We start from the raw sequence: 12,467 nt of genomic DNA on the forward strand, positions 1-12,467 counted from the left end.
GCTGCCCCTGGATCCCTGGCAGTGCCCAAGGCCAGGCTGGACACTGGGGCTTGGAGCAGCCTGGGACAGTGGGAGGTGTCCCTGCCATGGCAGGGGTGGCACTGGATGGGCTTCCAACCCAAACCATTCCAGAATTCTGTGGGGCTTTTTTGACCACTTGAAAAATTGCTGTTGAAATTAGATGTTCTTTTAGTCCTGAACTCAATGGAAAAGAGGGAAATGGAGTGGGGAAGCCTCTACAGAGCCATTTAAAAAAGAATCTGCGAAAGGTGGCAAGTGTGGAAGGATGTGTGCTGCCTGCTCGGCATGAGTGAGCAGAAGAAACTAAATGGAAAATATTACTGGTTTGAGTTTAGGCATTTTGGACACTTGTTAAACTGTGTTAACTGAGTTTCAGTTGGGATTTTTGTAGCACAGGAGAAATAAATAAAATGTGAAAATATAGCTCATTTTTCAAGTATAAGAAGTCCTTTTTGGGTGGACACAGACACATTGTTAGTTTTGACTCTTTTGGTGTCTTTGAAAATCAATCTTCTTCCTGGCTTGTCCAAGGAAGTCTCCCAAATCAAACAGACTCTGGCAGGGTCCCTCAGCAGTGTGTGAGTTGGAGCTGTGCTTCAGCAGCACCTTGTAAAAGCTGCCCTACAGCAGAGCAGTGCTGCTGGAGCTCAGTACAGCACTCTGAATCCCCCTTGCAGATACACTGGAAAGTTGTGACCTGGGAGGTTTCTTGTCCTTCAGGACTTGGGCTGATGCTGAACCTACAAGAAAATGACATTGGTGGGATCATTTTTGCCTCTGCATTTCATGGAAGATGCTCAGTGCCCTTTCAGGCTGATGCACTTGGATGGCAGCATAAGCTCCTATCACTGCTTGTGTGCAGGAGTTTGGGATTTAAAATGTTGCTGTAAATGTCCAGAAATCTCAGCACTGACTTTTCAGAAAAAGGAAGTGAAAAATTCCCTCTGTGAGGATGGAGCTGCAGGTCTGTTTTCCTTTGTTTAAGTGGGAGCTGGGAGCTGCTGTCTCAGGATAAAACCAGGGACCTTCTGTTATCCTACAGCACAGGGAGGGAGATCAGGGTTTCACCTCCTTATTTAAAATTCACAGGGGTTTCTACATTGGGAGAGAAAAGTCCTGTTTCTGAATTTGGGTTTTTTTTTCGTATCAGTCAGAACTTCACAGAGACTTTCTCTGTTTTGAAGGAAACCTACAAGGAGGATGGAGTGCCAGGACACAGGGAATGGCTTCCACTGCCAGGGGGACAGGGTTAGATGGGATATTGGGCAGGAATTGTTCTCTGTGAGGGTGGGCAGGGCTGGCACAGGGTGCCCAGAGCAGCTGTGGCTGCCCCTGGATCCCTGGCAGTGCCCAAGGCCAGGCTGGACACCGGTGTCCCTGCCCATGGCGAGGGGCAGCAGAGTGAGCTTTAGGGTCCCTCCCAATTGATTCCATGATTCTGTGACTTTAGGGCCACTGTTTGAGAGCACCTTCCCCAATCTTCCCTTCTGCCCCAGGCAGCTGATGTTTCAGTCATGGCCAGGTGCTCCATTGCACCGTTCCCATCCCAACTCCTTGTGCTGCTCTCAGCTCTTTGTGCTTCACTGGGCAGTGCTGGGGTGGGTGTGTAGCCTGTGATTATGTAGACTCTGACAGCTGTTTTTAATAAGATTTTCTGTCTGTTGGGCTGTTTGCTGGTTCACAGCTTGCTCACTCTTAGTTCTCAGTTCTCCTCTCTCCTGTAGGAGGTCCAGGCCATCTCTGCTGGTGACTGACAGCAGCGAGGGCTGGGGTGCTGTGGGATTGACAGGATGTTCATCCCTGGGCTCAGCAAGTTGCAGCTCTGTCTCTGCCTGTCACAGCTGAATTGTGACAGCTACAGCTGTGTTCCTGCAGGAGGACAGTCCCTACCGTGCACCCTCTGCTCCTGTGCTTGTGTTCAGGGATGTCTTTGTGGAGTCCCCTGTCCCCTTTTCCCCATGTGTTTCAGCCTTCCAGAAAGGTTGTTTTGTAAGGGAAGCAGTGCCGTTCCTGTGGGCAGCCTGGTGTCCCATCAGCTCCCCAAATCCTCACGAGGTTGCTGTCAAGAGCTGCCCCAGCCAGATGAGGCTGAGTGAAGGGAGGAGCTGCCAGCATTGCTGGCTGTCCTGCTGCCCATAGAGTATTGCTTCCAGAGCTCTGCTCCATGAACTTTAATTCTCGTTCATGTAATTCATGAACTTTAATAGGTCATTCGCCAGCCCCTGGGGAGGTGTCGCTAATCATTCTTGCTGCCAGGCAGCTTTTCCTGACAGCCCGGTCAGCGTTCCCTCAGTGCTGTTCTGTTAGTGCTGGCTCCAGCCCTGCTGTGTTTCTGTTTGCTTAATGCTTGTGCTTTTCATTTGGGAAAAGATCCTGGAGCTTGGAGATGGATGAGGCTGTAAATCATGGCAAGGCCAGGAGTTCCCTTTGTTTGACCACTGGGAGGTTAAACAGGAAAGTTGAGTCATAATTGGGTGTAAATTTTTTCTGAGAGTAAAAGCTTTTGGGGGAGGTTTTTTTCCCCCTGCCATGGCACATTAGTAAATAGAGCCACGAGGCTAAAAGTGCTAAATTAATTTAGGGAATCACAGAATGGTTTGGGTTTGAAGAGACCTTAAAGCTCATCTTGTTCCGTGGGCAGGGACACCTTCCACTATCCCAGGCGGCTCCACACACCATCCAGCCTGGCCTTGAACACTTCCAGGGATCCAGGAGCAGCCACAGCTGCTCTGGGCAACTTGTGCCAGGGCCTGTCCACCCTCACAGGAAAGAATTTCTCCTTAATACGTAACCCTAATTTCCCCTCTGTCAGACTGAAGCTGTTATTTCTTGTCCTGTCACTCCAGTTTCTGATACAGGGTCCCTCTCTGGTTTCCCTGTGTCCCCTCCAGACCCTGGGAGGTGCTGTGAGGTCTCCACACAATCTCCTCTTCCCTAAGGTGAACAGCCCCAACTTTCTCAGCCTTTGTGTGGAGTTTCGATGCCTTTTTTATTTTTCTTCCCCCTGCACAATCAGTTTGAAGAGTGTTTGATGGATGTAGGAAACACAGGGATGTCACCTGGACATCCTGGAGAGAGCACTTCAGAGAAGAGGACATGTGACAGTAGTACATCCTGGTGGTCACCTTTGGGGGTGGCTGGGGCTGAGTTTGGAAGGCAGATTTGGAGGAAGGCCTTTGAAACATTAGCACTGGGATTTGTCCTGGGGCAGGGAATGCTGAGGCCCTCACTTGTGTCAGGAGCTCTTGTCCCTGGAAGCTGTGTGTTCTCCTTGCCTTGGGAATGTGCTGCCTCTGCCTGTTGTGCTGCCTGTGTGAGAGGGAAAGGGAAGGTTTCCTTTTCCCCTCAGCTGCCGAGAAGGGGATCATACCTGAGGTTCTGCCTTTATTCACAATGAAACCCCTCCAGCCTGCAGCAGACCTGTGCTGAGCCTTCCAAGGAATTGGGGTGCATCCAGAGGTTTTCCTCATCTCTGTGCTCAGTGCTTTGTGAGCTGCACCTCCAGTGTTTGGCAGTGAAGGGCCTGAAAGGCTGGCTCTTGTCACTGCTTGTTTGATTTGTTATGGAAAGACAGTGATATGCCCTTGGATTTACTGCAGGGCTTTCTACTAAATGACCACAACTGGAGAAGCTTGCTCTGTGCAAATTTAATGTTTTTTTCCCTCCTCTCCAACCCTAAATAACAGATCTGAAAGGTTTGTTAAGCAAATAAGTAAAAATCCCTGTGCAGTGAATTCCATTTCCCACCAGGAATATGTGCATCCAATCCCCTGCCAAAGTGAGCAGGTCAGGTATTGCAGGGCAGAGAAAAACAAAGCATTGTTTATGGGCTCTCACATCGGGGTGTGGGCAGGGGGAATTGTGGTCCTCTCTGTGAGGGGAAAATGAACTGTATTTCTGCCCTGCCAGGAAGGAATTGGATGTTGTTTTATTGAGTTTCTTTTCTCAGGTGCTGAAGGCAGGGAGGTAGAAATGCAAACGTTTTCCGTACAGAAGGACTTTGTCTGTGTTTGGAGGCTCTCTTGGATGTGGTCTCTCACTTGTAATTAAATCAATGGCTGCATTTTTAATATTAAGATATGCTCCGTAGTGGAGATTGAGTTCTTCAGGGAGGATTGACCTGGCCTGAGATGGTCAAGCACAGGCCTGTGGTGCCACAGGAGGACGGGAGGTGTCCACATTTAAATTCTCTCAGGACTTCCAGGGGCTCCCACATCACAGGATCAAGGAGTGATTTTGATGGGAAGGGACCCTAAAGCTCTTTGAGTTCCAGTCTCCTGCCATGGACAAGGCCTCCTTCCTCCAGCCCAGGTCTCAGTCTGTGCTAAGGTAGGACCTTGCCTGGGGCCTGGGTTAAGTGATGGCTTGTGGCAGGACAAGCCTTTAACACTTGGAAGATGAAGTTCATATCTATTTTCTCCTTCCTTCCTTATGCATGAAGCTTTCCCAGCAATATTAATATTTTACTGTTGAAGAGTCTTGCTGATAAATTAAGATCAAGGCTCAAGAAATGAGCTTTAAAACCCACTAAGTGACAATTAATTATTAGATGTAGGCTTCCAGGGGAGTTTTGATGTGTTACAGAAACCAATGAAGCCCTGCCTAAAGGCTCAAGAAGCTGAGTGGAAGGAAGCAGAAGGTAGATACAGCTTTCTCCTTCAGAAAGGACCATGTTATGGTACTGATTGTTGAAAAATACGTTTCTGAGCAGCATCCCTGAGACTGTGAGCACAGTTTTATTCAAAACGAGTAGGGAAGGTAATAATCTCTGTCACTGAATGTTTTACTCTCCTGTTTCCTTCTCAAGTGTTTATTAGGAGCTCTGTTTTGTACTTGAACCTCTGTGTGTGATTTAATATTTAAATTTATTTTTGTTTGGAGGTACCTTTTATTTTCTGTGATGTTGCTCAGGTTAGAACCAGTCTGTTTATGTGCAGGAGCAGCCAGACTCCTCTCGCTGTTTGTGAAGAGCAGTTTGGCGAGTCAGAAATGCTGGTTTCCTTAGTGAAACAGACAGTTGGTGGGGAAACTGAAACTGGGAGCATTTCCATTAACTTTTCCGTGGCTTTGGCACAAAAGAGGCTTGGATGTGAAATAGCCTCAGTGTTGTCAAGACAAAATGTCCTCTGCTGGTTTTTGTTTGTTGTTTATCCATAACTCCTTCAATAAAAGCCATAAAGGACTGACAGATTACAAGTTGCATGAAACATCCAAGTAATTATTTCCACTTTGATGCTTCTTTGTGCAGACATGAAACAATAAATACCCATAAAGTCTCAGCAGTGACACTCACACAGCAGGGGAGTCACCACTTGTTACGTGCCTGGGTTTGCTTCTCCTGCCTGTGACTTTATCCCAGTATCTGGAACTCCTGCCCAGGGCTTAGCTGTGTGTGGAAGTAGCTGGAAGCCAGACTTCCATGGGCTGCTACTGGAGGGGGCTGTGGGACAGGGGGAGCAGCCTTTTCCTGCAGGCCTTTGTTGTGGCTGAATTTTGGTGGTGCAGGTGGCTGCTGCTTCAGGGCTCCTCTGCTCTGTGAACTCCTGGGGGTTCTTCCTGAGCTCTCCCGAGCAGTGGCACTCCAGGCATACACTGCTTTGGTTATTGTGAGGTTATTGTGCACTCACGAAGCATTTGGGCTTAAAACCTGGAATTGCTCTTGGATGAGATTTCACACCCTGGCTGTTAAAATACGCTTGGGAATTTTAGTGCTGTGTCAGTGGGACAAATCTGGTGTGCTGGGGAGTGTTCCTTTTCCAGTTTACTGTCCTAAGTTTCTGATGGGAAGAGGGATGAGATGCAGGATTACAGGGAAGCAGGAATTGCTGTGTGACACTTGGCTCAGTTCAGTCCAGCAGGTGTGTGGCTGTGCCCCAGTGTTTGAGGTGATGCCTGACTAACTGGCTGTAATTCCCTGTCTTCCAACAGAGAGAGCAGGAGCTGGAGGAAGGAGCTGCTGGATCTGGGAGGAAGGAGGAGGCTGAGAGGAGAGAGATGATCACCCCGGCCCTGAGGGACGCACTCACAAAACAAGGTGGGGCACAGCTCAGAATCTTGGTGCTGACTTGGAGCAGAGCAGTGGGAGAGGGGCCCTGTGTGGGAAAGGGCTGCCCTGGGCCCTCATTGCAGGCTGAACCAAAGACAGGACACGTGGAATGGCTGGGGCTGGACGGGCCTCTGGAGATCCCCAGTCCAACAGCACCGAGGCAGGGTCCCCCAGAGCAGCTGGCACAGGAATGTGTCTGAGGGGGTTTGGGATGTGGCCGTAGAGGGAGGCTCTGGGCCTGCCCTGGGCAGCTCTTCCAGAGCTCTGCCACTCTGGGGAGAGGTTCTTCCTCATTGGAGGTGGAATTTTTTGTGGTTTAGTTCATGGCCATTGCTCCTCATCCTGTCACTGGCACCATCCTCTGATACCCCTTGGGGATATTTTATGGATTGATGGGATCCTTCTCAGCCTGCCCTTCTCCAGACTGACCAGGCCCAGCTCACACAGTCTCTTCTGACCAAGGAGATGCTCCAGACCACATCCTTGTGGCCTCCAGTGGACCCTCTCCAATAGCTCCTGGTCTTTCTTGAGCTGTGGAGCCCAGAACTGGGCACAGCACTGCAGAGGTGCCTCACCTGGGCTGAGCAGAGGGGCAGGATCATTCCCTGACTTGCTGGGAACGCTCTTCCCCATGCCCCCAGGACACTCTGCTGGCTCCTCATACAGTGCCTGGAGCTCCCAGGGTTTGATGGACCTGCTGGGGCAGCTTGAGAGGTGCCAGTGGTCACACTCTGCAGCTCCCACCGTATACGTTTGTCAAGGAATATTTAAAGATCAGCTTTGCATCTGTTTTGCATCTTAGTCCCTTGCTTTTATCTCAGTTTCAGACTCTGATTTGTTGCTAAAACACTGTTTCCAGAAAAAGAAGTAGTTCAAACTAATTTTAACCATCCACTAGATGTTTAGATCCGCAGCTCTCCAATGAGAGCAGTTGGAGTGGATTTAATGTCTTTTTTTAAAACAAAGGACCAGCATTAGGAGAGCCAGACTGAGCCCTGCAGTTCAAGAGCCTCAGATGGGAGTGTCAGAGCCAGGAAGAGATGATGGGAGCTTCCTTTTGCTGCTCACATGGAGACTGAAGGGAGTTTAGTCTGATTTCTTTTCTCTCTTGAGGTGGAGTGTGCTTGATTTGCTGCTAAATCAGTATTATAATGTTGTTAAGGTTGGAAAAGATCTTTAAGATCATCCAGGTCAGCCACCAATGCCACCCCCATGCTCAGCACTAAAGCATGACCTCAAGTGCCACATCCTCACATTTATTGGGCACTTCCAGGGATGAGGACTCCCCCACTGCCCTGGGCCTATCTCCTGAAGCTCCTGAGAATGTCCCAATGTCACTGGGAGCTGAGCTCTGGAGTGTGGCCCGTCCTGAGCAGGTCCAGCTGTGTTCCCCAGCCCTGCTGTTCCCAGGGCCTGGCTGCTCTTTGGCCTGAGCTTTGCAGTGTTCTGCCCAGCCCGTGGCTGCAGCTTTGGTCACTGGGTTTGCATCAGCCTTGGCACAGCTGGGAAGCAATGAGCCATTCTTTAACTGTGTGAGAAATGACCCAAGGGCTCAGCAAGGACTGGCAGAGACTTTGCCTTCTCCTCGTGGCTCCCAGGGAACTGCTGCTGGCTGGGACCAGTGCAGGCCTTGGACCAATCCATCTTTACAGCCTCAGTCCTGAAGGCTGTGGTGTGGTGGCAGTTGCTTTGGTTTTGTTTGTCATGCATTTGACTTTGTTGTTTATATTTTACTTTGTTTTGTGTTTAAGGTGGCAGCCTTCCATTTTTATGTATTCATTTATTTAATTACTACTAAAGAAAATGGGGTATGGGGGCAGTGCTCTGTGCTGGCCCTGTGCTCTCCGTGGTGGTTGGAGCATTTCCCCTTGGCTCAGTCTCACCAGTCCCTGCTGGTTTTGGTGTGAATGGAACTGTGCTTTTGTACAAAGTGGCCATTTGGAAAATAAAACACTGCTGGAGGGGAGGTCTCCTTCCTACCATAATTCTTTTGACTCAAAGAAGGCTCCCCAGAGAGCTCTGATTTCCTTGTGACACTCCAGGGACAGGAATTCATTATTCTGGTAAGTGGGTCCACGTTTCTGCCTTCCTGCAGTGCTCATGGTAGTGCCAGTCTTGGAGCCACTGGTAGAATCTGCTTACATAAAGCTGCACTTTCAAAGACTCTAAACTGTTGTGTCCTTACAGCCCAGCTGCCTCTCCAGCTCTCCCTCATCTGTTGCTCATCAAATTCTTCAGTGGTCACTCAGCTGTGAAAAAGAGAAGCTGTGTTGTTTTTTTTTTAATGTCATATAACATTTTTTCCTGTAAATAACACACCAGGAAGGCTTCATGGCTACAAAAATAAAACAATTCCCTTCTTCCCTCAGCATCATTCCCCCTAAAATAACAAGTGCAGTGTAGTTAAAAGATTATCTCATTTATTTTGCACCAACTGGTTTATTTAGGGGTAGGCTCAGTGTCTTTTCAAGAGTATCCCTGAGGGCATAATTAGCCCAGAAGAAGGAAAATGAGTATTAGTGCTTGAGGGGGAGCTGTTCTTTGATACTGCAGTTGCATAACAGAGGTTTTCCTTGACGAAGCATCTCCTTAGACCATGGTAGTGCTCACTGTGGATTCACCTTCAAAGCAATTTACCTTCCTGGAAGTAAAGGGAACAGTGTTTAAGCAAAGGTTTTTATTTTAGCCCTGGCATTGAATATTGGCTAAATTTAGCCTCCCCATTGGGTTGCAGAGGTGTGAGCCCTTGGAGCTACCTGCTTGCAGATGCCTTGATAACAGGTACTCAGCAAGAGCTGCTTTTGAAAGTCCCAGCTAGAGACAACACAATTCCAATTCCATTTCCATCAGTGCCCAGCCCTGCCTGAAACACCACCACAGCCCTGAGGCCTTGGTGAGTGCCCAGTGCAGTGGGGGAGAGGCTGGCAGTGGTTGTGTGTTGGTTTGCAGTGCTTCAGTCATTCTGTGTTCAGGTAGCCTGAAAGAAATGAACTGAAAATAGAAACAAACTATCCATACTCACACTTCACGTGGTTCTTTGCAAATAAAGCCCAATTTTGAGGTTGCTTGTAAATTTTTGACACTATCCCTTCTGGGCTGAAAGTTGCTTTTGCTTGGCCTGGGTGCCAGGAGGATTTGGTATGGGGTGAAGGACTGGTGAGCCTTTGCAGTGTTCTTGTTTTCTCAGGAAGTGCATTTAAATCCATGGTGAGCTTTAGAGAGAATCTCAGGCTGCTGTTTGAATAGGAAAGATGAAAGCAGAAAACCACAGTGGGTTTTTTATTTTTCTGTAAAACAAACAAAAAACCAAAACACCCTTCTCTGTGTCAGGGAAGGTTAGGTTGGATATCAGGAAAGGTTCTTCCCTCAGATGGTGCCCAGGGAATGGGCACAGCCTGGGGCTGCCACAGCTCCGGGAGCCCTCAGGGATGCCCAGGGTGGGATTGTTGGGTGTCTGTGCAGGAACAGGGGCTGGACTGATGATCTCTGTGGTCCCCTCCAGTCAGGCTGTTAATGACTCAGGGACTGACCATGACTTTGTGCTCTGCTGGGGTTGGTGCCATCATTAGTCACAGCTGCTCCTGGATTTGCCAAATGTTTTATTGACGCTGATGGTCTGGCTGAAGCCAACCACGTCCTGCTGGATGCTGGCAGCTAGAGGAGGGATTGTTCACTGCCTGCCTGAGCTATTTGGAGCTCAGACATGATGTGTCTCAGTGCTGGCCACCTCCATCAGCCCTGTCTTGTCTCAGGGGTTGTTCAGCAGGCCCATGTCGGCTCTGACGCATTTCCCTCAATGGGGCAGGAATGGAACAGGAGCAATGAGCCCAAAGCCGTAAGAGCTGAGTGTTTGCTGAGGAGGCCCCAGTGGGGAATGGCTTCCCGCTGCCACAGGGCAGGATGGATGGGGTATTGGGATGGAATTGTGCCCTTTTAGGATGATGAGGCCCTGGCACAGGGTGCCCAGAAAGGCTGTGGCTGCCTCTGGATCCCTGGAAGTGCTCAAGGCCAGGGTGGATGGGGCTTGGAGCACCCTGGGATAGTGGAAGGTGTCCCTGCCCATGGCAGGGGTGGCACTGGATGGGCTTTAGATCCCTTCAGGTCAGACCATTCCATGATTCCAGCATTTCTGAAGCTGCTTACACTGTGTTTCTGACGTGGTCTTTGCTTTGCTCTCTCCTGCTGTAACAGGACCGAACAAATCCCTGCTCTCCCTGCCTGGCAGCACAGTGGGAATGGGTTAATGATGCCCAAGGCTGACCCTGCTGACATTGGATAAATTGTTCTGTCCCATAAGGACAGTTTTGCTGCAGTTCAGTTGCTTCTGTCCTTACTGGTTAAGGAAGGCTACAATTTAGCCCCAGGGTTCCCAGCACACCTCTATTTTACTTGTCTCTGAAGACCAGTGGTGCATTAAGAGACAGCTCTTATTTGAAATAGTCTGGGCTTCAGCAGCCACTTAAACTCTTGTGCTCTGACTTTGTGCTGCAGCTGAAGCTGTGCCTTGGCCTGTGGCTTTTAGTGGGGAAATGCAGGCAAGAGGCTGACTTCAGAAAAATACTGAAGTATTTTTTTAAGTGCTCACCGACCTGGAGTTGAGTTTTTTAAAAGCTTTGATGGCTTTTGCTGCCCTTCTTGGGGCTGAGGTTCCCAGTGCCTGCAGCTCTTGTGCCCAGTTCAGCCTGGCTCTCTGTGCTGAGCCTTTGGAGTGTCCAGCCTGTGGAAATGGGATCCCAAGCCACGGCACAGACACATGACAGAGATCCCAGGGTTTGGGATCTGACAGGCTTTGGGAGGAGCTGTTTAACTCCAGGTGGCACTAGCAGCCCACAGCTGGCTCCGAGGTTGGTGACACTGGTGCAGTCCTCAGAATATGCCTCAGAAATCCAATACTGGCCATGGGCAGATTAAAAATAACTTTGCTAACTAACAAATTACTCGTGGTGAGCAGAATAAATGCAGTGACCATAGCCAGGCACAGAGAAGATTTGATAAATTCCTTAGGAAATGTCTGTAAATAAAGGGCAAGCATGCAGGTAAAAGGAAGGAGTTCAGGCACTAGAAGATGCTTAAGCCCCACTGCATGAGATCTGCCAGGAGCTGGTAGAGAGCTGATTGCAATTCTGATGTGCTGGCACAGCTGTAGCATCTGAGCAGGAGCAGAGGAGATGGGAAAAATCATGTTTAGGGGGCTGATTATCCTCTCATGTGTTACCAGAGCTGGTAAAATAACCTCATGTATAACAGTGGAAAATAAAAATATCTATAATTGAAGTGCATCTTTTTTTCGGTTTGTTTTAGGTTTTGGCAGGGCTTTGGGGAGTACTGGGCTTTGAAATTAAGTCTAAGCTGGAACTAAGTACAGGATATATTCAGGCAAGGGTAAAATTTGCTGTCCTTTCTTCATAATGTGACACTCGCCACACACAAGGGGACAGTTCAGACAAATGGAAATGTGGAGAAGGGAATGTGCCCTGAATGACTGAAAAGTGGCTCAGGAAAACAGAAAGGAGATGCAGCTCACAGCAGTCAGCAGTTCTGTCTGTTACCTTTTGAGTTTGTTCTAGGTGGTTCAGGAGGAGATTTGTGCAGGTGGAACCTCCCATTCCACACTTCAGCCAAGGCTGACCCTGAGGTACAGCTCTTGAAAATGCCAAGTGCTTGCAGATTTCTTGAGTTTTTCTATGAGTAAAGAATTGCAGAATCCCAGACTAGTTTTGGTTGGAAAGGGTCTTAAAGCTCATCTCATTCCACCCCCTCCATGGGCAGGGTCACCTTCCACTGTCCCAGGCTGCTCCAAGCCCCAGTGTCCAGCCTGGCCTTGGGCACTGCCAGGGATCCAGGGGCAGCCACAGCTGCCCTGGGCACCCTGTGCCAGCCCTGCCCACCCTGCCAGGGAACAATTCCTGCCCAATCTCCCATCCAGCCCTGCCCTCTGGCAGTGGGAAACCATTCCCCATGGGAATAGCTGAATCACCAGTTGGATTGGGTGATCCTTGAGGTCCCTTCCAACCCAAACCAGTCCATGATCCTTTTTTGGGAATGCTCTGGCTTGGTGATGCTTTTAGACAAAGGAGCCAGATACAAGGGGCTCTGCTGCGTTCTCTCAGGTGTTGATCCAGGTGAGAGTTGCAGTGGTCTCTGAGGCTGTTTCTGGCAAAGGCACAATTGGACCGAAATTATGCCTTTGGCTATGGGAGGATTTATATTCCTGTGCTTCAGAGCAAAAGGTGCTCTTGGATTAAGAGACATCTGGGTCTAGGGGATAAGCCAGACTTTGAGAATCCTTGAGGTGTCTTACAGTCACCTGTGGAGGCTGGAATTTGTGGTAGCTCCTGGCATTGCCACCCCTTGCCAGTCTCATTTTCTTGGCTCTAGGTTGGCTCTGGGTTGCTTGTGC

The 12,467-nt window shown here is 49.3% G+C and overlaps 1 protein-coding gene across 1 annotated transcript in view; it reads left to right on the top strand.

Annotated features, from left to right (window-relative positions):
- Positions 1-12,467, top strand: part of TYW1B (tRNA-yW synthesizing protein 1 homolog B) — a 91,289-nt gene that overhangs the window by 9,860 nt on the left and 68,962 nt on the right. Inside the window, exon 7 of the mRNA XM_066333121.1 lies at positions 5,950-6,055. Coding sequence (XP_066189218.1) covers positions 5,950-6,055 — 106 coding nt within the window. The remainder of the gene's footprint in view (positions 1-5,949; positions 6,056-12,467) is intronic.

This window comes from Sylvia atricapilla, chromosome 20 (genome assembly GCF_009819655.1).
Source record: "Sylvia atricapilla isolate bSylAtr1 chromosome 20, bSylAtr1.pri, whole genome shotgun sequence".
NCBI lineage: Eukaryota > Metazoa > Chordata > Aves > Passeriformes > Sylviidae > Sylvia > Sylvia atricapilla.